The sequence below is a fragment of the Theropithecus gelada genome, chromosome 1, assembly GCF_003255815.1.
Source record: "Theropithecus gelada isolate Dixy chromosome 1, Tgel_1.0, whole genome shotgun sequence".
NCBI lineage: Eukaryota > Metazoa > Chordata > Mammalia > Primates > Cercopithecidae > Theropithecus > Theropithecus gelada.
The window spans coordinates 113,839,868-113,863,607 of record NC_037668.1 but is presented as its reverse complement, the minus strand read 5'-3'; the positions used below and the strand labels follow the sequence as shown (position 1 = coordinate 113,863,607).

Genomic DNA, 23,740 nt, shown 5'->3' with positions numbered 1-23,740 from the left:
GGAAATAAAAATAGAATTGGTTTTGTAAATATCATAGAAAAAATCTAATAATTCAGGTTCTTAACTCTATTTCTTGTTCTGTGTGTCTAACTTAATTAGAGAACAATTGATATTTAATAATAATAGGATGGTTTCAGTTCTTTGCTTTGCTTTTTGCTTGTTAGGAAATTATTCGATAATGTCGAGCAGGCAAAAGCAAAAATTAGAATGTTTTGACTTCTCGTCTAATAAGACTAGAAGCCTTAAATACAGTTGTAAGTGGCTAAATCTTTTATGTGTAGTAAAAACAGAATGTGAGCCAGAGGGTTGTTCTGTTCCACTTTAAGAAGAAAAAATATGAGCATGTCTTAATTGACAACAGCAATAAAATCCAATATAGCAGGGGTCCCCAACCCCCAGGCCATGGACTGGGCATGAGCATTACCACTTGTATTAGTCAAGGTTCTCTAGAGGGACAGAACTAATAGGATATATATAAAGGGGAGTTTATTAAGTATTAACTTACACAATCACAAGGTCCCACAATAGGCTGTCTGCAAGCTGAGGAGCAAGGAGGACCAGTCTGAGTCCCAAAACTAAAGAACCTGGAGTCCAATGATGGAAGGCAGAGAAACATCCAGCATGAGAGAAAGATGCAGGCTGGGAGGCTAGGGCAGTCTCGCCTTTTCACATGTTTCTGCCTGCTTTATATTTGCTGGCAGTTTATTAGATTGTGCCTACCAGATTAAGGATGGATCTGCCTTCCCCAGCTCACTGACTCAAATGTTAATCTCTTTTGGCAACACCCTCACAGACACACTCAGGGTCAATACTTCGTATCCTTCAATCCAATCAAGTTGACACTCAGTATTGACCATCTAACTGCCTGAGCTTCACCTCCTGTCAGATGAGCAGCAGCATTAGATTCTCATAGGAGCAGAAACCCTGTTGTGAACTGTGCAAGCAAAGGATCTAGGTTGTGTGATCTTCATGAGAATCTAATGTCTGATGATCTTCTGAGGTGGACCAGTTTAATCCCAAAACCATACCCTGCCACCTCATCTGTGGACCTGCTCTCCCCTACTGATCTTATCCTCTATTCTTTTCAGCTACTCTCTGCTACAGTCATACCCTTTACTTTGTCATTACCAGTGATAGCGACCTCTCATTTTCAATTTTAAACTTCTCATTTCCCAACCACCATCTTTCTTTCTAATACATTCTCTCTCATTATCCAATCTAATAAACCCAATAGGAATGTCAATGCATTGATTCTGCTGCTTTTCCATTGTGTCTTGTCTCCTTTATGATCACAAATTCCTCATCTTGCTTAAAACATTATAATTATTCCTTTGATTACATTCTGAATTCTGTCTTCAAATCTATTTATTCTCTTGCTTTTCTAAGTTATTACTTTATACTTTGTTTCTTCAAACTCCGTTCAGTTCTCTCTCATCCTTATTCTTAGCCTTTGCCTGGCATCCTACTTCCCTGAGAAGATTGAAGTAACCAGAAGAGAACTTACAGTTTTCTGCCATTGCATGTACCCACCTTCTTCTATCTATACTCTGCTTCCTTTCCTGTTGTTGTTGATGAGCAGGCCATTTTTCAAGCTAAGGAAAACTTCCAGTTGTTTACTGCATACTCTGTCCTCTTGACTACTCAAGATAATTGGTCCAACAGTTTTCTCTGTCTCTGCTATATTTTCTCTTCTCTACACGAAATCATTCCTATCAGCATATAAAGCTGCTGCTATTCTTCCAGCTTAAAAACAAAAACAAAACTTTTTTGGTCTCAGTTTGCCTTCCGGGTGTTACCCTATTTTTATCTTTCCCTTTTCAGTAAAACTCCTCAAAACTGTTGTCTATACGTGCTCTTTCAGTTTTTCTCTTCCCTCTATCTGCTTAAACCACATTTGTTCCCACCACTACAATACAAATACTCTGATCAATACGATCAGTGGTTTCTGTATTGCTGGATCCAATTGTCATTTCTCAATCCTCAGAGTCCTCTTATTACTCAATACTTCTATTCTTCAGAATTTGACAAGATCACTCTCTCCTCCTAGAAACAATTTCTTCACTTCCATGATTTTCCTCCTAACTTTCTGGCACAAATTAAATTTTTTCTAATTTCTTCAAATTCTAAGTTTTGGAATACCCCAAAGCTTGGCCTGTGGATTTCTCATTTCTATCTATACTCACTGGCTAAATGAGGTCATCCAGCCTAGGGCTTTAAATACCATCAAAATGCTGGTGGTTTCCAAGATTATTTCTTCTTATCAGATCTTTCTACCTGTTAAATTCTGAACTTGTATAAATAACTACCACAAGATCTCTCCATTTAGATGTCTAACAAGCATATCGAACTAAAATGTCCAAAACTTAGCTTCTTATTTACCCTCCAAACCTGTTTTCAGTCTTCTTCATTTCATTTGGTCTGCTACTCTTACATTAAAATCCTGAGATTCATTTTTGACTCTTCTCTTTCTCCCACATTTCACACATGACCCACCAGCAGTTCCTGGAAGCTCTACCTTCATATTATATCCAGAATCTTGCCACTCTGCTACCACCCTGATTCACACCCCCATCATCTCTCACTTGAATTATTGTACTAGACTCTTATTCAGACTCTCTTCTTCTACCCTGGAATCAAAGTGATCCTGTTAAAACTTAGATCTTATCAGTTTTCTCCTTAAACCTTGTCTAAGGCTTCCTGTCTCACTCAGATAAAAGTCAAAGTCCTAACTACAACCTACAAGGCCCTATGTGACCTGACTTCTCATTCCCCATTTCCTTCTTTGACTTCATCACTTTACTGGTCTTCTCCTCTCAATTCTTCAGCTTCTCCTGGTTTCTCCAACATACTACACACATTTTAGCTGTAGTGCCTGTGCACATGCCCTTTTCCTTGGCCTGGAATACTTTTCTTTCAGATATCCATATAACTTGTCCCTTTCTTTAGGTCTTTATTCAAATGCCACCAAACTGCCAACTCCCCCAGGGAATGGCACTCGCTAGGGAAGTTGGTTGAGGGTCAAGGGTCACACTCTTCACAGAACCCTGGGATCTCTCTTCTCTCCTTAGGCCTGGGGAAGTAGCTTCGCTCTCTCTCTCTCTCTCTCTCATTGTCATCAAAGACAAGTCACTTCTTACCTTTAGACTCTCTGAAAACTAAAGTAAGAATACAAGTAATCTGCAAACAACTTTTTGGTGAGGTCTTCTTTCTGGAATCTTATGAACACTTTCAATAAAATTCCCACAACAGTTTATATATCCCTTCCTTGCTTGATTTGTTGCCTTTCATATTACCACTACCTAACATACTAATATTTTACTAATTTTTTAAAATGTTATTCTCACTAAAATATAAGCTCTATGAGGGCAGGTATGTTTAGTGCAGTCCTCGATCCTCTGCATCTAGAACTGTTCATGGCACGCAGTAGACAGTTGGATATTTGTAGAATGAATGGCGAATGAGTATGATGAAATACATTTATCAAATAATGTTAAAGTGTTTAATTTTATAAGAATAGTCTAAATTTCATATATCTTAGGAAACTTTCAAAAATGAGAATGACTAAACATATATACTTTCTTCTTTCATTCTGTTCTGTTCTAGGGAAAACCAGGTCAAAAGGGGTATGCAGGTGAACCAGGTCCAGAAGGCTTAAAGGTAAAGCAACTGACTTTATTATCAGTTTTAAAATATAATTTTCAGAAACATAAAATTATGACTTTCATACAAATATGAAATGAACACATCAACTTAAAAAGAACCGGTAAGATGTTAAAACTGTTACAAAGAGCAACTAAGAATCTGTATCTTTATATTTGTATCTGTTTATATGCAGGTTGAGTATCCCCTGTCTGAAATGCGTGGAACCAGAGTGTTTCAGATTTCAGATTTTTTTGGAGTTTTAAATATTTGTATTATACATGCTTACAAGTTAAGCATCCCAAACCCAAAAATCTGGATTTTTGCTCCAATGAGCATTTGCTTTCAATGTCATGCTGGTACTCAAAAAGTTTCAGATTTTGGAACATTTATTATTTCAGATCTTGGATCTTGGATGCCCAATCTGTGTATCTGTGATTATGTCTGTATCTATATTCTATATCTATGTATGTGATTTTTTTTTTTTTTTTTTTTTTTTTTTTTTTTTGAGACGGAGTCTCGCTCTGTCGCCCAGGCTGGAGTGCAGTGGCCGGATCTCAGCTCACTGCAAGCTCCGCCTCCCGGGTTCACGCCATTCTCCTGCCTCAGCCTCCAGAGTAGCTGGGACTACAGGCGCCCGCCATATGTATGTGATTTAATAAAGAAACGTTAGGATAAGATTTGTGGGTTGCATACAGGGCAATAAACCATAACTTCTGGGGTTATCAATTCTACTGGGTAGAAATCTACAAGTTCATATAACTTTACTAAGTCTGGATCTTTTAATCACTAGTAAACAGTGAGTCTAAGTATATTCACTAGATAATCACTGGGTAACCTTCATCACTTTATGATATTAAGAAGATGTATCACTTACTATTTACTTTATTTCCAAGGTCTTGGATAATTTTTTTATAACACCAACAAATATAAAGTAATGCAATGGTTTATTACATACAGAATTGAGACCTGAAAGAAACTAGCTTATAAGAATTGGTAAGTTTTTCAAATTTAAAATTTAACTATAAATTGACATAGTCACAGCATTTTTACTAAGTTTCCTAAAGCAAATTTTTTTAAATTAAATTCATCCTTTTTATGATGCTGGAACCTAAGGAAAAGCTAAACAACACTTTTCGAGCTTGATAAAGAAATATGAGCTAAAGTATGTTTTAATGTATCAGTATGTATGAGGCTAAAGTTATCCTGGGGCAGAATATGTGTACCTGACTCTTTCTCAAGTTACATACAAAAGTCCTCTGGAAAATAGGGTAGTAGTATTTATAAACAGAAGGCTTAATCAATTCGCCTTTACTGGGATTAACAATTCTCCTTTACTGGACTGCCAAATAGTGCTAGGAAATCCAACTGTGAGCTACCATCCAGTGAAATTGGCAAGAAACAGAATCTTAGTTATTTTTATACTTTCTCTCCCTAGAATCACACCAGAATCTAGGCGGCTTCTGTGTTACCTAGTAAACAGAGGAAATTTTGTAATGTTCATTCCTTCCTAGCTGTCACTGAAATTTGCATTTCAGTACATCATGTAGCTATTAACTGAGACCTGGCACTCCCTCGGGGAGTTGGTTAAGGAACACACTCTTCATAGAACCCTAGATCTGTGTTATCTTTCTAGGCCTGGGGAAATAGCTTCTCTCTCTCTCTTTCGTTGTTGTCAAAGACAAGTAACTTCTTACCTTCAGACTCTGAAACTAAAGAATGCAAGTAATCTGCAAACAACTTTTGCTTTTTGACTGTTAACACAAACTTCCCTTAAAACTAAGTAGCACAAAGGGTTCATCTTTTTTGGAATTTAAGAAGGGTAACCTATGGGTAAGGAGGGAAAAATACTAGAAAACTAATAATCCATATATTATTCTTCCATAAATTTTCCATAAATGCTGTCTAATGAGCTGCCTGTTAAAGTTAGTTACTAAAACCTACTGCAGTGCTTCACTCTTTACTATTTATCTAAATACATACAGAAACTGAAAAGAAAACTTGTGTAGACTTTGAAAGTTTATTTCAGTGATCACTCATGATGAATATTAAGTTTCAGTGCTTAAAATCACCACTATCGAATAGAAATGCAATATGAACCACAGATATGAGCCACATTAAATAGTGAAAAGAGTCTGGGCGCGGTGGCTCAAGCCTGTAATCCCAGCACTTTATGAGGCTGAGACGGGCGGACCACGAGGTCAGGAGATCGAGACCATCCTGGCTAACACAGTGAAACCCCGTCTCTACTAAAAAAATACAAAAAAACTAGCCGGGCGAGGTGGCGGGCACCTGTAGTCCCAGCTACTTGGGAGGCTGAGGCAGAAGAATGGCATAAACTCGGGAGGCGGAGCTTGCAGTGAGCCGAGATCTGGCCACTGCACTCCAGCCTGGGTGACAGAGCGAGACTCCGTCTCAAAAATAAATAAATAAATAAATAAATAGTGAAAAGAAAGAAGTAAAATTAATTTAATAGTACATTTTATTTAACTCAAGATATCAAAATATTATATCCTTTAAACATGTAATCAATATTGAAATTATTAATGAGATGTTTTATATTCTTGTTTTGTAGAAAGCCTTTGAAATCTGATGCATTTTTTTATACTTATATCACAATTCAATTGAGACCAGCCTATTTCAAATATTCAGTAGCCACACATCATTATTGGCTACAATATTGTTCAGTATCTTAACATCTTACTGTTCTACACTGGAATATAATTATTAATGTTTAGACAGTAATTGATTAATTTTAGACATAACATATTTAATCTGTTTCTGTACACAAAATGTATATTGCTATTAGAGTGTGTCTCTGTGGTACTTTGAACTTAATCTTTTACCTTTTGTTAATCTATACCTTTGCCGATGCCATTCCTCACCACCAAAAATGGCCCTTCCTCATTACCAGTGTTAAGTATCCCATATTTTTCAGGGCCCCGCTTACAGTTTCATAATCCATTATTGGAAATCATTAATGTTTGGATTTTTGAAAAGTAACATGTCGCATATAGTATATTTTATTTACCACTACCAGAAGGGTGTGCAACAGCATACCATAATTAGATATATTAATATTTCTGTAGTGAAATGTAAGGATGTTCAGATTAATTGGAATACATCAAGACTATAAATGGCCTTATTCAGAACAAAATAAGCTTTACTGCCAAATCAATCCAAGTTAGGTCAAGTTTGCCACCAAATGAGTTGTGAAAAACTCTGAGTTTTCAGAGCATTATGGACTGCAAAATTTTGCTTCAGAGGTTATGAACATGCGTTACTTCTCCAGTGATGCCAGCTCTAGCTGTTCCAGTTCACAGGGTGCCTGCTCCTAGAGTACTTAACCTGTCCCATGTATTGATTCTATTTGAGCAAATAGAATATCCCTGTGGGAAAGACTTTAATTTCATTCTTCTTAATACCTTTCACCGTGCGGGTCAGGAGATCGAGACCATCCTGGCTAACACGGTGAAACCCCGTCTCTACTAAAAAAATACAAAAAAACTAGCCGGGCGAGGTGGCGGGCGCCTGTAGTCCCAGCTACTTGGGAGGCTGAGGCAGGAGAATGGCCTGAACCCGCGAGGCGGAGCTTGCAGTGAGCTGAGATCCAGCCACTGCACTCCAGCCAGGGGGACAGAGTGAGACTCCGTCTCAAAAAAAAATAAAAAATAAAAAATACCTTTCACCGTGCTTACTACTCTGCCTTTTACAGAGTACACCTCAATAAAGATTTTATTTTTAAAAATTTTATTTATAAAAGTGATTAAAAGTCACGAATAGGAGAATATTTTTTAAGAAAATAGATTATTACCTGATATGGTTTGGATTTGTGTCCCTGCCTAACTCTCATGTCAAATTGGAGGAGGGACCTAGTGGGAAGCGATTGGCTCATTGGGGCAGATTTCCGTTTTGCTGTTCTTGTGATAGTGAGTGAGTTCTCACGAGATCTGATGGCTTAAACGTGTGTGGCACTTCCCCCTTTGCTCTCACTCTCTCCTGCTCCAACATGTGAAGTTGTGCTTGCTTCACCTTTACCTTCCACCATGAGGCCTCGCAGTCATGCTTGGTGTTAAACCGTGGAACTGTGAGTTAATTAAACCTCTTTTCTTCATAAACTACCAAGTCTCAGGTAGTTCTTTATAGCAGTGTAAGAACAGACTGATACATTACTATTTGAATGAAAATAGAGGGTAGGCCACATTTCGTAGAAATACTCTAACATAAGTTTTTAAAAATTTTTATTTTAAGTTCTGGGGTACATGTGCAGGATATGTAGGTTTGTTATATAGGTAAACGTGTGCCATGGTGGTTTGCTGCACCTATAACAAAGTTTTAAGTAACCGAAATTTCCTTTGCCTTTTTCTAGGTTATGACTAGATAATTGCATTAAAAATGAAAGTTGAAACTGTCATGAATAATCTAGCTTGAAAAATAACTGTTTTTGCAACTTTATATTCTTTTTTGACAGGGAGAAGTAGGAGATCAAGGAAATATTGGGAAAATTGGTGAAACAGTAAGCTTATTTTATGCTCTTATTTTTTTTAATCAACTGTAAGCATTTTTAGGAATCATATTAGCCATGATTATGTTCGCTATAATCAAGTTACTCAGAATCAGAGTAATTCTTATCTACTACAAATTTAAACTTACTTGTGATGTTTCTACTGACAAATAAATCCTAATGTACAAGAGAGAAATGAGAGAAAACACAATTGATGATGTTTTCATCCAATATAAACTATATTTGTGACCTCAGAAACATTGTTTCTAATATTTGGTTTTCAATATTATTCTGATAGCTTCAATCTAAATTTGACCTTACAATTTTTCATTAATTATATTTATTATTATTATTATTATTATTATTATTTGAGATGGAGTCTTGCTCTGTCGCCCAGGATGGAGTGCAGTGGCACGATCTCGGCTCACTGCAACCTCTGCCTCCCAGGTTCAAGCGATTCTCCTGCCTCAGCCTTCTGGGATAGCTGGAGTTACAGGTGTGCGCCACAATACACCCGGCTAATTTTTGTATTTTTGGTAGAGACGGCGTTTCCCCATGTTGACCAGGCTAATCTCGAACTCCTGACCTCAAGTAATCCACCTGCCTCAGCTTCCCAAAGTGCTGGGATTACAGGTGTGAGCCACAGCGCTCAGCCATTTTTCATTATTAAAAAACTTATTAAATTATATAATAATTTAATAGCTTGAAGGTAATTTTTCTTTAGGTTTGAAAAGTTGAGGTAAACTAAGACATATTGAGTTGGAAAGTATAATTGTGTTCCTCAAATAAAGATTGAATTGTTCGAATTAATATTATTGTGGAAGAACAGGCTTCATGTTGTATTTGAATCAGATTTGTTAGAAGTAATTTTATTTTTTACAGTGAAGAAAGCCAGCCAAAATATTCTCTAACAAATGAACTTACGTAGCATATAAAAAGTGGAACATTAAATTAACACCAGGAAAGTGAATTTATTTACAGAGTGTGCTAAATTAATTGTCACAAAATAGATAATTATTTCTTATGACTTAAAACATTTTTTTTCTATATGGTTGTTTTATAGGATTAAATAATTAAACAATTATAAATCTTGGTCTTGTGACAAAACAACAAAACATTTCTGATACTGATTTTTTGTTATTAATTGTTAATAAAAATAGGAAGAGTATCTGTGTAGTCTTAAAAGATCATTGCCATACTTAATTAACCCTGAGTCACTAGAAGGAGAACTTTTTGTTCTTGTTTTTTCTGGGAAAGTTTCAAGGAAGTATTTATATGAATTAGATTATTAAAGGCTTCTAGTCAGATATGATTGTAACTTATATTTCTCTAAGGTTACTCAAATTCTGCCTTTTCTGAGTGACAAATTGCTTAAGAAATATATATAAAGTTGGTATCCAAAGTTAAAATACTAATGAAGAACATATTTTCTTAAAATAATATCTTACATATTAAACTTTTAAGTGTCATTTACCTAATAGTTTTGGACTAATTCCACACAGTATAAGAACCCACTGCCGGTACTTTCCAAAGAGGACATGGACTATCTTGGCAGGTAGTAGATTTTTGTCACTGGAGGGAAAATAACATTTATGGAACATTTGCGATGTACTAGGTATAATGCTAAGTGACATTTCATATTATGGTATTTAATTCTCAAACAGCTTTAAAAGATATATTTTGTTATTCTGGTTTTTAAAATTAGGAATCTGGCACACATTGAGTAACCAGTTCAAAGTTATATAGCTAATAAATTACTGAATTGAGATTTAAACCCAGAGCTCCTAACTCAAAATCCAAATCTCTGCTTTATGCCATGCTTGGATGTTTTAATATTGGTTCGATAGCTATCTCATATAAATGTTGTAGAGAGTCTTTAAGCATGTGATAAGTTATTAGACAAAAAGACCTTTCCAACTTCGAGATTCTATCTTTCTTGTTAAGGATGGCACATGAAGCCTTCTTTAAAAAATTACGGACTATATCAGGTTAATTCAAATATATAAAATGTCTGAAGAATATTTTTGTTTCTCAGTAATTCTGGCTTTCATTTTGCCTTTCTAATTTCCAAATCTTAGAAATATAGTTCATCTAATCCAGAGCTCTGTTGCCAGGAAAATTCTTGAGAGATAGGAGAAGGTACAGTTGTACTTCATGACATCTATCTTGTAATTGTAGTAGCTGATTTTTACTTTGCTCAATCTTTTTGTATAGTCATTAATTGCTTTTAACTGGCCCTCCTCCAGGTTTGTTTGTTTCTAGATTTATACCAATTAGAATTCAATTTGTGATAGAGTGTGCCAAGCACAGCAGTCCCACCGATATTTCATGTCTGCCTCTTGCAATTATTTATAGTATACAAAGAATTAATTTCCATAAATGTGCCCCAGATGAGTCTCTAATTTCAAAAGATGCCCTCTCATCTTCCACATTCTAGCATTCAGATGTTTAGAAGTAAATCTGGAATTATCTAACCGTAATTACCAGTCTTCTCTGTCTTAAACTGTCTAGGCTGAAAGTATCTGAAGAGCTGTAAAGAAAAAAAATGTTCTTTTTCACTATTGGCCAAGAGACCAATATTAGGATCAGTAGATAGACATTATAAGGGAACAGCTTTTGGTTTAACGTAGGCAAGAATATTTTAATAGAATTTTTAACACTCAAATAGGCTTTTCCATAGAATGATCCAACATCTTATTATTAGAAGGTTTGATGTCTTTTTTCAGTCATTTATTAGGCAGATATTTATTGATTACACCAGGCACATTTTTAAACATATAGTCCCTACCTTCATGGAACTTACAGTCTATTGGAGGTTTGACAGATATTAAATAGTCACATAAAGAAATATGTAAACTGTGATACATTCTATAAAGAAAAAGTACAAGGGACTATGACAAGGGTGCCAATTTTAGATCAGTAGATGAGAGAAGGCTGTTTTGAGGAAATGACATATGAGTAGTAATCATAAAGAATGATATGAGCTAGCCAGGGAAGGGGTGGGGAAAAAATTTCCCTGGAATATGCAATATAACATTGTTTCCACCTTTGCCACCTACCTTGCTATGGAGAAATTACTAAATGTTTCTAAATATTTGTTTTTTCTCAGCAATAAAATGATGAAAATAACTACCTTATAGATTTTCTTATGAGGATTAAACATGATACAATGCCAGTCATGTAGTTAAAAACTTGATAAATGTTAGCTGTTGTGGTGGAGGTTATTGTTATGTGTGATGGTAGCTGCTGTTTTGAGGAACTGAAATAAAGTTGGTGTGGATAAACTTTGATGAACAAAGGGTGAAGGTATGTGAGATGATCCTAGTGAAGGAGGCAGGAGCCAATCATTTAGGACCATGTTTATTACTCTGCACTTGAACCTAAGGTCAATGAACAATCGCTAAAGGTATGCTAATTAAGCCAATGTCATTATTTAATTTGAGGTTTAAGATCACTCTTGTTGCAATGGATTGGGAAGTTAGAACATGGCTTTGAAGACCTGAAGTAGAAGAGGATAACCAATGAGAATGCTACTGCAGTAGTCTGTATGAATGAGAAAGATGATTTAGACCAGTGGAGATAAAGAGAAGTAGATATATTTTGAAGATATTTGAGGTAACAGATTGGAGGTAGGCTGCAAATCAGGGGAGGATTCTAGTCAGTCTCCAGTGTACAATTAGGCCTTTGATAACTAAACTATTTAGGATTTATCAGGAATATTCTGAAAGCACAAGGAAATGGTATACAGAACGTCTCAGGATAATTCCAGTTCTAAGAATCCATGACTTTTTTCTAAGAATTTTGATGTTTCTAGTCTTCCTCTCACCTGCAAATTTGACTTCTTTTCTCTGTCCCTTTTATTTTATTTTATTATTTTATTTTATTTATTAAATTGTACTTTAAATTCTGGGATACATGTGCAAAATGTGCAGTTTTGTTACATAGGTATACATGTGCCATGGTGGTTTGCTGCACCCATCAACCTGTCATCTAGGTTTTAAACCCTGCATGCATTAGGTATTTGTCCTAATGCTCTCCTTCCCCTTGCCCCCGATCCCCCAACAGGCCTTAGTGTGTGATGTTCCCCTCCCTGTGTCTGTGTGTTCTCATTGTTCAACTCCCACTTATGAGAACATGCGGTGTTTGGTTTTCCGTTCCTCTGTTAGTTTGCTGAGAATGATGGTTTCCAGCTTCAACCATGTCCCTGCAAAGGACATGAACTCATTCTTTTTTATGGCTGCATAGTATTCCATGGTGTATATGTGCCAGTTTCTTTATCCAGTCTATCATTGATGGGCATTTGGGTTGGCTCCAAGTTTCTCTGGCCTTTTTCTAGTTTCATTATGTCTTTCTGATGTTGGAGCAAACAGAACTAGAGTAAAGAATTTTACAGGCAGTGATTTCACAGCTTTCTTCATGAGTAGGATAATGACTCCTATTATGTTTTCTTTACTGTTGATGCTTAAATCAAACAGGCCTTTTACCTATAACAGGAAACTGGGGATGTCTTTGGCAAATAATCGGTAGGGATTTCTAGGATCATTTTCTGGTCTCGTATTTTAAATGTAAAATGTGAATTTATTTTTTCACAGTTTCCATGGTTACACTGAGTTTCAGTTGCCACATTTCTGCCCCACTTGAAGATTTTCAGATGATTGCCCAGTAGTCTGGCCACATTGTTTCATTTCTTAAAATATAACCCAACTTATTTGATTTACCACAATTATTCCTTTACGTGTAGACTTTGGTGAACAAAGTAAGATTTCATGAGAAAGCTACTGTGTCCTCTCTGTTTTTCTGCCTCCCCTCTGGTGTGCTAATGTATAATAAATGACCAATGAGCAGAGAGGAAGAAGAATAGAAAGGCATGGATAATCCTCAAAATCAGGTATTCTGTTTCTCATTACAAAACCTTTAGAATCATAAATCCTCTCATGACTGATTCCAAGCTGGGTTATAACCAGTTCGTTCAAAAGCAAAAAGAGGTGGAGTCAGTGGAGGAAGAAAAAAGAAATAAATGTATTTATTGAAGTCCTGTTAATTTCATTTAGTCTTTAAACAACTCTTATAAAGTAAGTTTTCTTATTGCATTCTATAAATGAGGAAACTGAAATTTATTGAAATTATGTAATGTATCCAAATTCATACAGTGAGTAAGTAACAGACCTGGATTTCAAATCCAAAAATTTTATTTCCAGCTCCAAGTCTCTCTTTTCTGCATCAGGTAATCATCAATTTGTCCTGTTTTTAAATTTAAAGTGCATCCTTGGGAATTAATATTTAGGAGATGTAAAAAGGGTAAAATAAAATTTTGCTCTGTAATATCTTAAGCCCAGCTGGCAATTTACTTTTAAAAATATTGTCATATGTTATTTGCCTCTGAGAATTATGGAAATATAACTTAATGTATTTGTGATGGAAATAGGAAAGACTTTGAAAGAGCCAGAAAAAAATATCGTGGAAGTGCTCAGCATAAAACCTCATTTGATACAGTGATTGGTTTTGCTGCCCTCTAGTAGAATTACCATGAAATTAGCTTGATACATGTTCGTTTTATTTTATTTCCAATTTTTTCTTTCATTAATAATGAAATGGGAAAAGTTCCCTTATCCCCCTTGCAGGGTGTGCAATAGGGGTGTAGCTCATTTCTTTGGTGTCCCGCTGTCAAACCCCGAGGGGAAGCATGCAGACGGGCAGGTAGTGTGTAGCATTTTGGGGCTCCAATCCCATGGCAGCATCTAGGGTTGAGTGTCTACAGCTCCCAAAGCCCCACTGGGCATGTGTTACCGTGTGCTCTTTCAGCTTGGCCATCTGCAGGCGGCTTGTGTTAATCAGCTCAATTAGATGCTCTGCCTTATCACAAAGACAGAGGGATTTCTGTATCCCGGATTCTTGCCCTGGTGTACTGGAAAAATCAGATCACATGTGGACTTGGAGGGTGGGTGTAAGGTTTTATTGAGTGGTGGAGGTTGTTCTCAGCAAGCCAGATGGGGAGCCAAAAGGGGATGGAGTGGGAAGGTGGTCTTCCCTTAGAGTCAGGCCGCCCAGTGGCTGGACTCTTCTCCACCTACACCAACTGAATTCCATGTGGTCTCCCCGTAGATGGCCTGCTGGTGTCTGTTGTTGTGTTATTCTGCTCCTCTTGATGTCCACCCGTTTGTGTCTGTGTCTACTTAAGGTATTGGGCTTATATGGGCACAGGATGGGGAGCATGGTGGGCCATCCTAGGCACAGGCCTGAGGGTGGAGCCCTGGCTAGTTACCCCGGCCTTCCCTACCCTGCACTTCCCCACCCTGCTTCCGTATCAATAGGAGACTGCTAGTTTTAGAGGTACCTATGTAAATCATAAGAAGTCATATTTCCTTGAGGGAAAGACCCAGATACTGGTGGTACCATTCAGCCAAGCAGGAAGAACTGCAGTATAACGCTACAACTATGCCTAACTAGGGCCTTTGTAGTTTCAGTGCCTTTATCTTAAAGAATGTCATCTACCCCTCCTGTTTTTAGGCTACTCATGTCTATAAAACAGCAATAAAGCTGTTTTATACCTTCTATATGATAGGGGGTAGTAATTTTTCTCAGGAAATGGAAAGTTATATGAAATGTGTATCCATGATACATTTCATCATCAGGAGGATGTTTACCTGAATATGATAAAAAGTAGCTACCATTTATTGAGAACTGATAATATGCCAGACACTTTGCATATATTGTATTATTTAATCCTCATAGTCACCCTGGAAAATAATTATTATTATTCCTATTTTATACAAAAGGAACTTATGTTTCAGAGAAGTCAAGAAGCTTGTCCAAAGTCAGGTCATATCGCAGCAGAGCTGGGACTGAAAAGGAGATATCTTTAACTTCTGCCTATCATCCTGCTTCCTCTTAGCAATCAGCTGAAGATTTTCAGTTGTCTTTCTAATGAATAAGTATAACCCTGTTATTACTGCATGAAGTTAGAGGTCATGGGGCCACACATACCATATTATGGTTTGAGAAGCTATTCTGAAAAACTACAGACATACAAAATTATTATGTGTTAGGATCATGTATTTGATATTTATCATCTTCGAAACTGAAAAAGAATTAGACCTAGCATTCATGTACTGGTATAGAAAACAAGCTAATTATCATACATGCCATATTAAAGAGTAATAAACAAGAGAGTACCCTTCTTAGTCTAATAAAATTTTTCAGATTGCCCAAATTGTAAAAACAATAAACCACTTCTTCAAAATAATAAAAATAAAAGAGATATTAAAATGAAACTTTGTTTTTCCAATAGCATCAGTCTTTTTCAGATGTGAGTATTTAACATGCTTACTGCCCTCAGAGGCAATTAGCCGGTTAGCCTTCAGACTAAGGAAATGTAAACTTGATTACCTTACTTGTTTTAGAATTGATAGAAATAATATTTTTTAATAACCTCTGGTTTTTAAGGATTTACTCCTAAGGATTATTTTTTTTAAATCACATTCAATGTAATTCTGTATATGTGCCTGGGACATTAATAGTTAGAATCCTAATAGGGTTAAACATTTTTATTCTGTGACTTGAAGTAAATTCATTGTCTACAAATATGTGTGTCTCATGTTTTTCTTCATCGTGTACTTATGTTTCTGTGTTTCAGAAGGATACTGTGATTTTTATAGCCAAACAAAAGGAAGATACCGTTAAAAACTAGTATTTTTCTCTTTTATTTATTCTAGCATTCAGAAAACACTTACTGAACACTTACTGTGTGCTAGAGAAAACAGTAAAGTAAGACTTGATCTTTAAGTGGTATATGATCTAGAAAATGAGAAAAGATTATACACATATTTTGCCAAAACATTAGTCCTCTTTCATAAGATACTCTAAGAAAAAGAAGTAAAAGTTGTTTTGGCAGCTGTCATAAGGACAAATGTATTGATAGAGAAACTCTGGCTTTATTTTGCCAAAAATATGTTACTATTCTCTTAGGTAGGGATATTATGAAGTGTTAATCACAACTTTTGAGGAAATGGCAGCTCTAACTTTCTATACAGAAGGCCCGAGGGGTGGCATTTTGATTGGAAGAGGCTGTCAAGGGACTTCCCCTGAAGCTAGTTTGCATGAAAACTATACTGTTTGCATTTATTAGTAGTGCATTATCTTATTTTTATTTACACATCAGTAAAAATAGCAAAGGTTTCTAACGATACTTTATGGTCAGGATCTATAAAATGGAGAATATATTGCTTGTTGGTATTAAAGAATAGGATGGACTGATGGAAATAATGGAAGGGGCAAAGGTAAAGGCATTGCTTTGGGCCACCTGTTGACACTACCACTCTTAGAGAAGATGATGGCCGAATTATAATCTGAGAGTAAAAATAGTGAAAAATTATTGTGGTTGTGATTTTTTAAAAAAGGTATTAAGGTCTATGTAATCAATGTACTAAATTTTAAAACTTAAAGGTTACAAACGTTATAGAATGGTGGTCAGGAAACTTGTTTATAAAGGGCCAGGGAGTATATATTTTAGACTTTCAGGCCATATGGTCTCTATCACAGCTGCTCAACTGTTGTAGTATGAAAGCAGCCATAGTGAATACATAAATGAATGAGCCTGGCTCTGTTCCCAGGAAACTTTATTTACAAAAACAGACGGCTGGCAGGAGGTAGCCTACAGGCTGTAGTTTGCCCTTTCCTGTCCTAGAAGGTTATACTTTATTTGAGATGTACAAGATTTTGTTAAATGAATCTACCATATGTGATTCTGCCTAATTTGTCTTTTATCATTAAGAAATATTAAACACAAATGTGATTTCTTCAACTCTTACTTTCAAATCAGAAAACAGATTCAAATTAGCAGACAAATTGTGTTGCTACCACTTATTTATTTTGTGTAGTGTGAACATAATGAATTAATTTGCATTTACATGTACAACCACATGTATATCTAAAGTACTTTTCTGGAATTTATCACTTTTTTTGCTTAACAAACACTTAAGAATCTTACCAGAAAATATGTTCAAGAGGAGTGAAATCTGTTCTTTAGGTGCAGATGTTCACAAGAAACATTTTTCTGAACACTTTGCATGTTTTTTGAAGTCTTGCTTTACAGATCAAAGCATTTCCATATTTTAAGTTTTAGTGACTTTTTATTTTATTATTTTGAAAAAGTTATCAGAGAATGTCATTAAACTTATGTTTCCTATCAGGTTGAGATATTTTGAATTTGGACTCTATCTTCTGTTTATGAAATGTCTCTTTTCTTCATTAATGGTACTAAGCAGCCCCTTGAGGGAAGTAGCATAGCATTTTGACCACAAATATATGAACGCTCTTCTTTTGACTATAAGAAAAGTAATTGATTGAAATCTGGATTTTATTTTAACCACAAATGTAGCCACCTATAGAAAACTTTTTATAAGTATATAACCTTTTCATTTTCAGTTGAAAATGGAAAAATAATAACAGCTGAGATACAGGGTTGTTTTTCTCAGCACTTTTCTGATTAATGAGTTTTGGAATCTATGTTTTTCTGGTGTGTTGATAAAATCAATTTGCTGTCACTAAAATCAGAAAAGACCAAGATGATATAAATGCCTCCAAAAAATGCTGGGGGAATAGGACATAGTAGATTATAAGGAGGAAAATGAGTCTGTAGAGGCTTTAAGAATATAAATTGTAAAAAATTTTATTTTGACTTTTAAGATCACCCACAATATATTCCTCACCTATCTTTACAGTTGTTATTCCTACACTTTCCAACTTACTGCCTATGATCTGGCCACTCAATATTCATTAAACATCACTCATTTATTTATGCCTTTGTTTCAAGCTGTTTCTGTCACCTCTAAAGACCTTCACTTTCCCACCCTCATTGTCCACCAAACATCAACTTTCAAGATCCATCTTAAATTACCTGCTCAACCATGAAGTCTTTTCTCATCTCCATGCCCAGTTAGATTGCGTTTCTTCCTTCTTTAGCCTTTTCAGCACTTTTATCTACACTATTATGGCTCTTAGCATTCATTGTTTGATATCACAGTAACTTTTTTACTTGAACTATCCATACAGAAAACTCTTCTACAGCAGTGACCACATGTCTTATAGTTGTACATTGACACTACGTGTATGTTGAACTGTGATAAATTAAGAAATGAAAGTAATTTTAAAAATTTATTTGCTACTGTCTGTATACTCAGAGGACATTAGTGTGCTTAATCTAAGTCTGAAAATGCAACAGATTCTTGTGAAGCAGTCAAAATAAGGAAGGACATTTCAATGGGAACAACAGCATGAGAATAAAACATGGAGGCATGAAATGACCTGGAGCGTTTGCATAACTGTACTGTAAGCAGTTCATGATAGCTGGAGGGAGGTAAGGCACAATGAATCACAGCTCACCTGGCTTCTACTAGTTGCCTCTAATGTCCCACCCAACTTCTTGAGTTCACAAATACTCTTTTTTCTACAAGTCAATGCCAGTATCACTTCTATATTTCACATCAAGTATCCTCTGTATTTTATACATGTTTCTATTTCCACTTCTTGCCATTTTTTATTTGCATGTCTTTTCTCTTCTGGATCTTAAGTCCTTTAAGCGCCATGATTCGTGAAGCACAAACTGAATCATGAAGGGTAACTTCTGTTTATGAAATCAATGACAGATGAAGTTAAATCTGAAAGCATCCCCTGATCTGTACTTTTTAGTAAAGTTAAAACTTATTTGTGCCTTTGTTTGAGGCTATTTTCAGGTTTTCAGGCCTAATGCTTACTGGGTTCAAACCTTCACTCATCACCTTTCTTCTAAAATTCAATTCACCCCCTCCTCTTACTATTTTCTGAATTGGTACCACACTCTCCAGTTACCAGGTGATTAAAGTTCAGCATTTTTTTTTTTGTATTCCCTCTTTTCCTTTGTACTTGCTCTCAGTGAGCTACTAACTCTTATAAATTCTACATATGTAATATGTTTTGCATCCATTCTTTACAACCTTAATCTACTGGCTTTTTGAGATTGTCACTATTCCACAAATATATTTTGGATACCAATTGTTTGTCAGACATACTGTTAGGTGTTACAGATAAATAGTTTAAAAAATTCTTGCTTTTTATGAGTTCATTGAGAGACAAGTAAAAATCCATTATGATACAATATTTTATGGCTATAATAAAAGAGCACAGCATTTTTTTGTGGGATAATCAGGGGAAGGCTTTGAAAAGGAGTCAGTAGGACCTTGAATAATGTGGAGGAGTTTTCCTAAAAATGTAAGAAGGCCTTAGGCATCACTCTAGGTAACAGGACATGTACAGAGGCTGAGAATCATGAGAGAACCAATACATACTGAATAATAATTAGTTTTATACCACTGGATCACACAGTAAAAGGGAGGAGGGAGAAAAGAAAGCATCTGAACGAGGAGTAGACAATGATGAAATAATGAGGAACGCTGTATATATGCCATCCACGGTCATTAACACTGGGTCCTGTAGCGGTAAGGAGATAATTGAATTTATGGGAATATTTTGAAACAGTCATATTAGCCCATTAGAAATATCTTGCTGCTGCAAGATAAAAGATGAATTGGAGATAAAGGGAGACCAATAACAGGTGATTGCAGTAATATTAAGGAGAGATGACAGCAAAATGCTTCAACTTGGGCAGCAATGAAGGGGAAAGTTATAAAAGATATTTAGGAAATAGAGTAAAAGCTCCATAAACTCAAGGACTGTATCTTATATACAGTGCCTGGCACATAATATATATTCAATAAACGTTTGTTCAAAAATTAATGATTTGGATCGACTCTATTTCCGTTCCCTTTTGAAGTGCCCTAGACTTCCATCTCTGTATATATTTCCAAATTTTATCTATTCCTTAAAGGCCCAGCTCAAACACTACCTGTGGAGTATCTTCCCTAAATCTCCAAGCTGAAAACAAACTTTATCTCTTGTTAAATTTGATAAAATGTAGTCTTTTGTATTTTTTAACACTTTCTTCCTTGTGTTTTAGATATTTATATCCCTAGGCTCTTTGATTATAAATGTTTTAGGGAAGAATCCATGCTTCCCTTCCTATTTATATTTCTCATACTGACTAACACAAAACTCTTTCACTTATCAGTTGTTCAATAAATATTTGTTGAATGAAAAAGTGACAATCATATCTAACTATGATTTTGGAAACAAAATATCTTAGAATAATATAACAAAGTAGGTAAGAGTAAGGACTCTGAGACCAGATTGCTTTCATAGCATAGTAGAAAATACCAATATGTATTGATAACCGAGACTGAAAAGATGAAAAATTGTCAAAAGTGTGTCAGGAAAGAATGTTAAGAGAAAGTTTCAGAAAACCTCATAAAGATTAAGTAATTGGCAATTATTTGTATTTTTAATGTTGTACATCTCTTTTTGATGGGCTGCTAGATACAGTTTACCAGTATTTTGTTGAGGATTTTTGCATCAATGTTCATCAAGGATATTGGCTTGAAGATTTCTTTTTTTGTTGTATCTCTGCCAGGTTTTGGTATCAGGATGATACTGGCCTCATAGAATGAGTCAGGGAGGAGTCATTCAAAAATATAGTTTTTTGACTCCTTGGTGTTGCTAAGTTGTGTTGGTATACAGAAACACATGATGACATTGCTCTCCTTAAGGATCATCAAATCTCAAAAAGTCAATATTTGCAATAGAAGAAACAGGATAAGAGTTAATGGTTTCTTTAGTTACCAAAAAGTTCATGGTAAATAATTCAGTTACTAAAGAGGATAAGGGTAGTGAGAGCTTATAGTGGTTTAAAATAGTCAAAAAGGCTTCTTGAAAAAAGTTAAGACTTGATTTATCCCTTACAAAGTAAGAATAAATTGATTATTTTCATCTGCAGATATGCATGAGACTTCATGGAGTAATTGATATCTTAACAGTACAGAAAGTGATGGATGCAGGGAAAAAAGGAATAAACTGTTTCAAAAATACCAATTTCAAAGAAACACAATGACCTGAGGGAAAAACATAATGAAATAAATTCTTATAGCATACATGCATGACTGCCAAATTCCATAAAACTTATGTGATGGAGAAAGTGTTGGGGGTTGAGGGGCTTCCATGTACTGTTGATAGAAATGAAATATCCTTGAAATTATTCCCATTTTAATAATATGAGAAAAAAATTACAAATAGTTATTAGCCTGGATTAGAATGTTGTATTTTAGGAGGAAGTATAGTGTTAAGTCTTCTTAATGTGATACATGCGACTTGAAGTTCAATCAGTTACACTGATTTTTTTAAGTCAGCTTTTTAAAACAAATATTTTGTTGCCCATAACAGAATTATCAGAGGCTCTTTATTGTTAAAGGATCAGTTATTTTTTTCTCACTGGTATCAATAGATATACTGATAGGAGATGTCTAACATGAAAATATGTCCAATAGCCACTTATTTTCATTAAATTTCTAGTTAGAATAGCATAGATGAAACTGAAAGAATATACATGTTCCGAATAAGGCAATTTGGTTGGTTTCAATTTCCCTTCTCCGTGTCACCTATACTAACCTGCATTTCTTCCACTGGACTGCGGACACTAGATTGTAAAGAGGGGGGTTCACCTTTGTTTCCTGATTACCTAACACATTCCTGGCATATGTCACAAATTTAGTGAACAAGTCTTGGATTGAAATACTTGGCAATTTGGTGGCAACTAGGGTCAGTTGAGTTCTACATGTCTTTGTCAAGACCACTGTGTGCTCATCTAGTTTTGGTAGGTAAATCTAAAACAGTCCATAAGGGAATGGGGACAAGGATATTAAGGCATTGATTTAATTGCCAAAATAATTCGTAACCCATGAGGAAATTGGGACTAATACTTATTAAGCATCTGTTCATGCCGTGTGCTAATTATTTTACATTTAATGTCTCATCTAATCCTAAGGTTTTGAAACTCAGGATTGTCCCTTTTGTCCTGTGCAAAAAGCATGAAGTACACACCGACTGAATTTCTTTCTTTTTGTAGTCACCAGTTTCCCATATTGGCTAGTCGGTATATATATATAAAACACAGAGCAGTTAAGAATTTCAACAGAATAGTAGTTCTGTTTCAGTTTGAATATTGAAAATTAAACAAACTGCTATATAAAAATGTGGTGCTTTTCATTAAATAGCTGTTAAATAAGAAAGAGAAGGAATGAATGTGTTATTTTAGAAAGTGCATGGGTTTTAAGGTAAGATATGTTTGAAATCTGATCCTGGATTTCCACTTCCTCATTTGTAAAACTTAAGGTAAAATACCTTTTAGCCGTGTTTATTATCAGGGGTTGAAAATAGGAACTGCCTTGGATGAAGCTGACACATAGAAAGTACTTAATAAATGGTGATGGTTGTATTTATTGTACTGCTGCTGCTGCTGCATAAGGAGAAGGATAACAAGGCAGTTTTATTTCTCCTTTTCCCCAAGTTTCTCATGGAGATACCTTAGGACACTGTGTTGAGGGTCCCCAAGTCACTCCCAGGTTCAGTGATTGACTGGTAGGACTCACAGGACTCAGCATATGAATGAATCTTACCCATGAGTAAGATTCATTACAGTGAAAGGATACAGAGCATCAGCAAAGGGAATGGTGTGAAGTCCAGAGGAAACCCAGGGCAGTGTCCCAGAGTCCTCTCCTGGTGGAGTCACACAGTATGCACTTAATATACTCAAATCAGAACTGAGTTATAACACGTTAAGTATTGTCTACCAGGAAAGCTCATTACAGACTCAGTGTCCATGATTTTTATTGGGGGTTGATCACATAGCTACCCTCTGGCTATCATGTAGCAAAACCCCAAACTCTCAGAGGGAAAACAAGTGTTTAGCATAAATATATGGTTTGCACAAACAGTAGAGGCACAGTGAACCACTCTTGCCAGTTTTGGAAATGCTGGGAACTGTCCGCAAATCCAAATTCCCCAGACACCAGCCAAAAGCCAGTCTTGTAAGCAGGCCATTTTAAAGATGGCAAACTCAAGCCTGCTCTCTTAACTCTTTTTGCCCAGATGTGCAGATAAAATGTTCATAGGAGACATTATTTGAGGAATTATGTTGTATCTTCCAAGTAACCAGTAATTTACCAAACAAATAAGTCGTTAAGAACTAGATTAATATTTCTCTCAAGAACATTTCAAAGACTGAAAGATGTAGATGGTCACTCAAGTTGCCTACAGGAAGTCTGAAGGTGGGTCCTTTCATCTCACTCTTAAAATCCAGAACCATCTGCAACTAGAAGCACCATCCACTCGCCCACTCCAAGATCTAGCTTAGTATGCATCCAGTTGCCCCATAATTAGACCAACCTGTCTGGCATCTGTGGCAGTAGTTAGCAGGTCAGTTGGTGATGGTCTTAAGGTCTCAGTCATCAGTATTCTCAAAGATGAGAATATATGCTTGCTTTCCGCTCTGTATATTACAGGACTCCAGTACAAGAGAAAGGTCATACAAAACCACACTCAAGGTTTAACTTAAGAAATCACATAGAATTTTTTTATAAAATTGTTTCAATTTTTCAGTCAGTCACGGCATCCTTAAGCTTCAGGATTTTCAGTACAATGTTGTTATGTATTGTTGTATTTAAGAATCTCTTCTCG

General features: G+C 35.7%; 1 protein-coding gene across 1 annotated transcript in view; it reads left to right on the top strand.

Moving 5' to 3' along the window:
• The window catches only part of COL24A1 (collagen type XXIV alpha 1 chain), a 392,112-nt gene that overhangs the window by 183,921 nt on the left and 184,451 nt on the right, over positions 1 to 23,740 (top strand). Inside the window, exons 23-24 of the mRNA XM_025390892.1 lie at positions 3,604 to 3,657; positions 8,111 to 8,155. Coding sequence (XP_025246677.1) covers positions 3,604 to 3,657; positions 8,111 to 8,155 — 99 coding nt within the window. The remainder of the gene's footprint in view (positions 1 to 3,603; positions 3,658 to 8,110; positions 8,156 to 23,740) is intronic.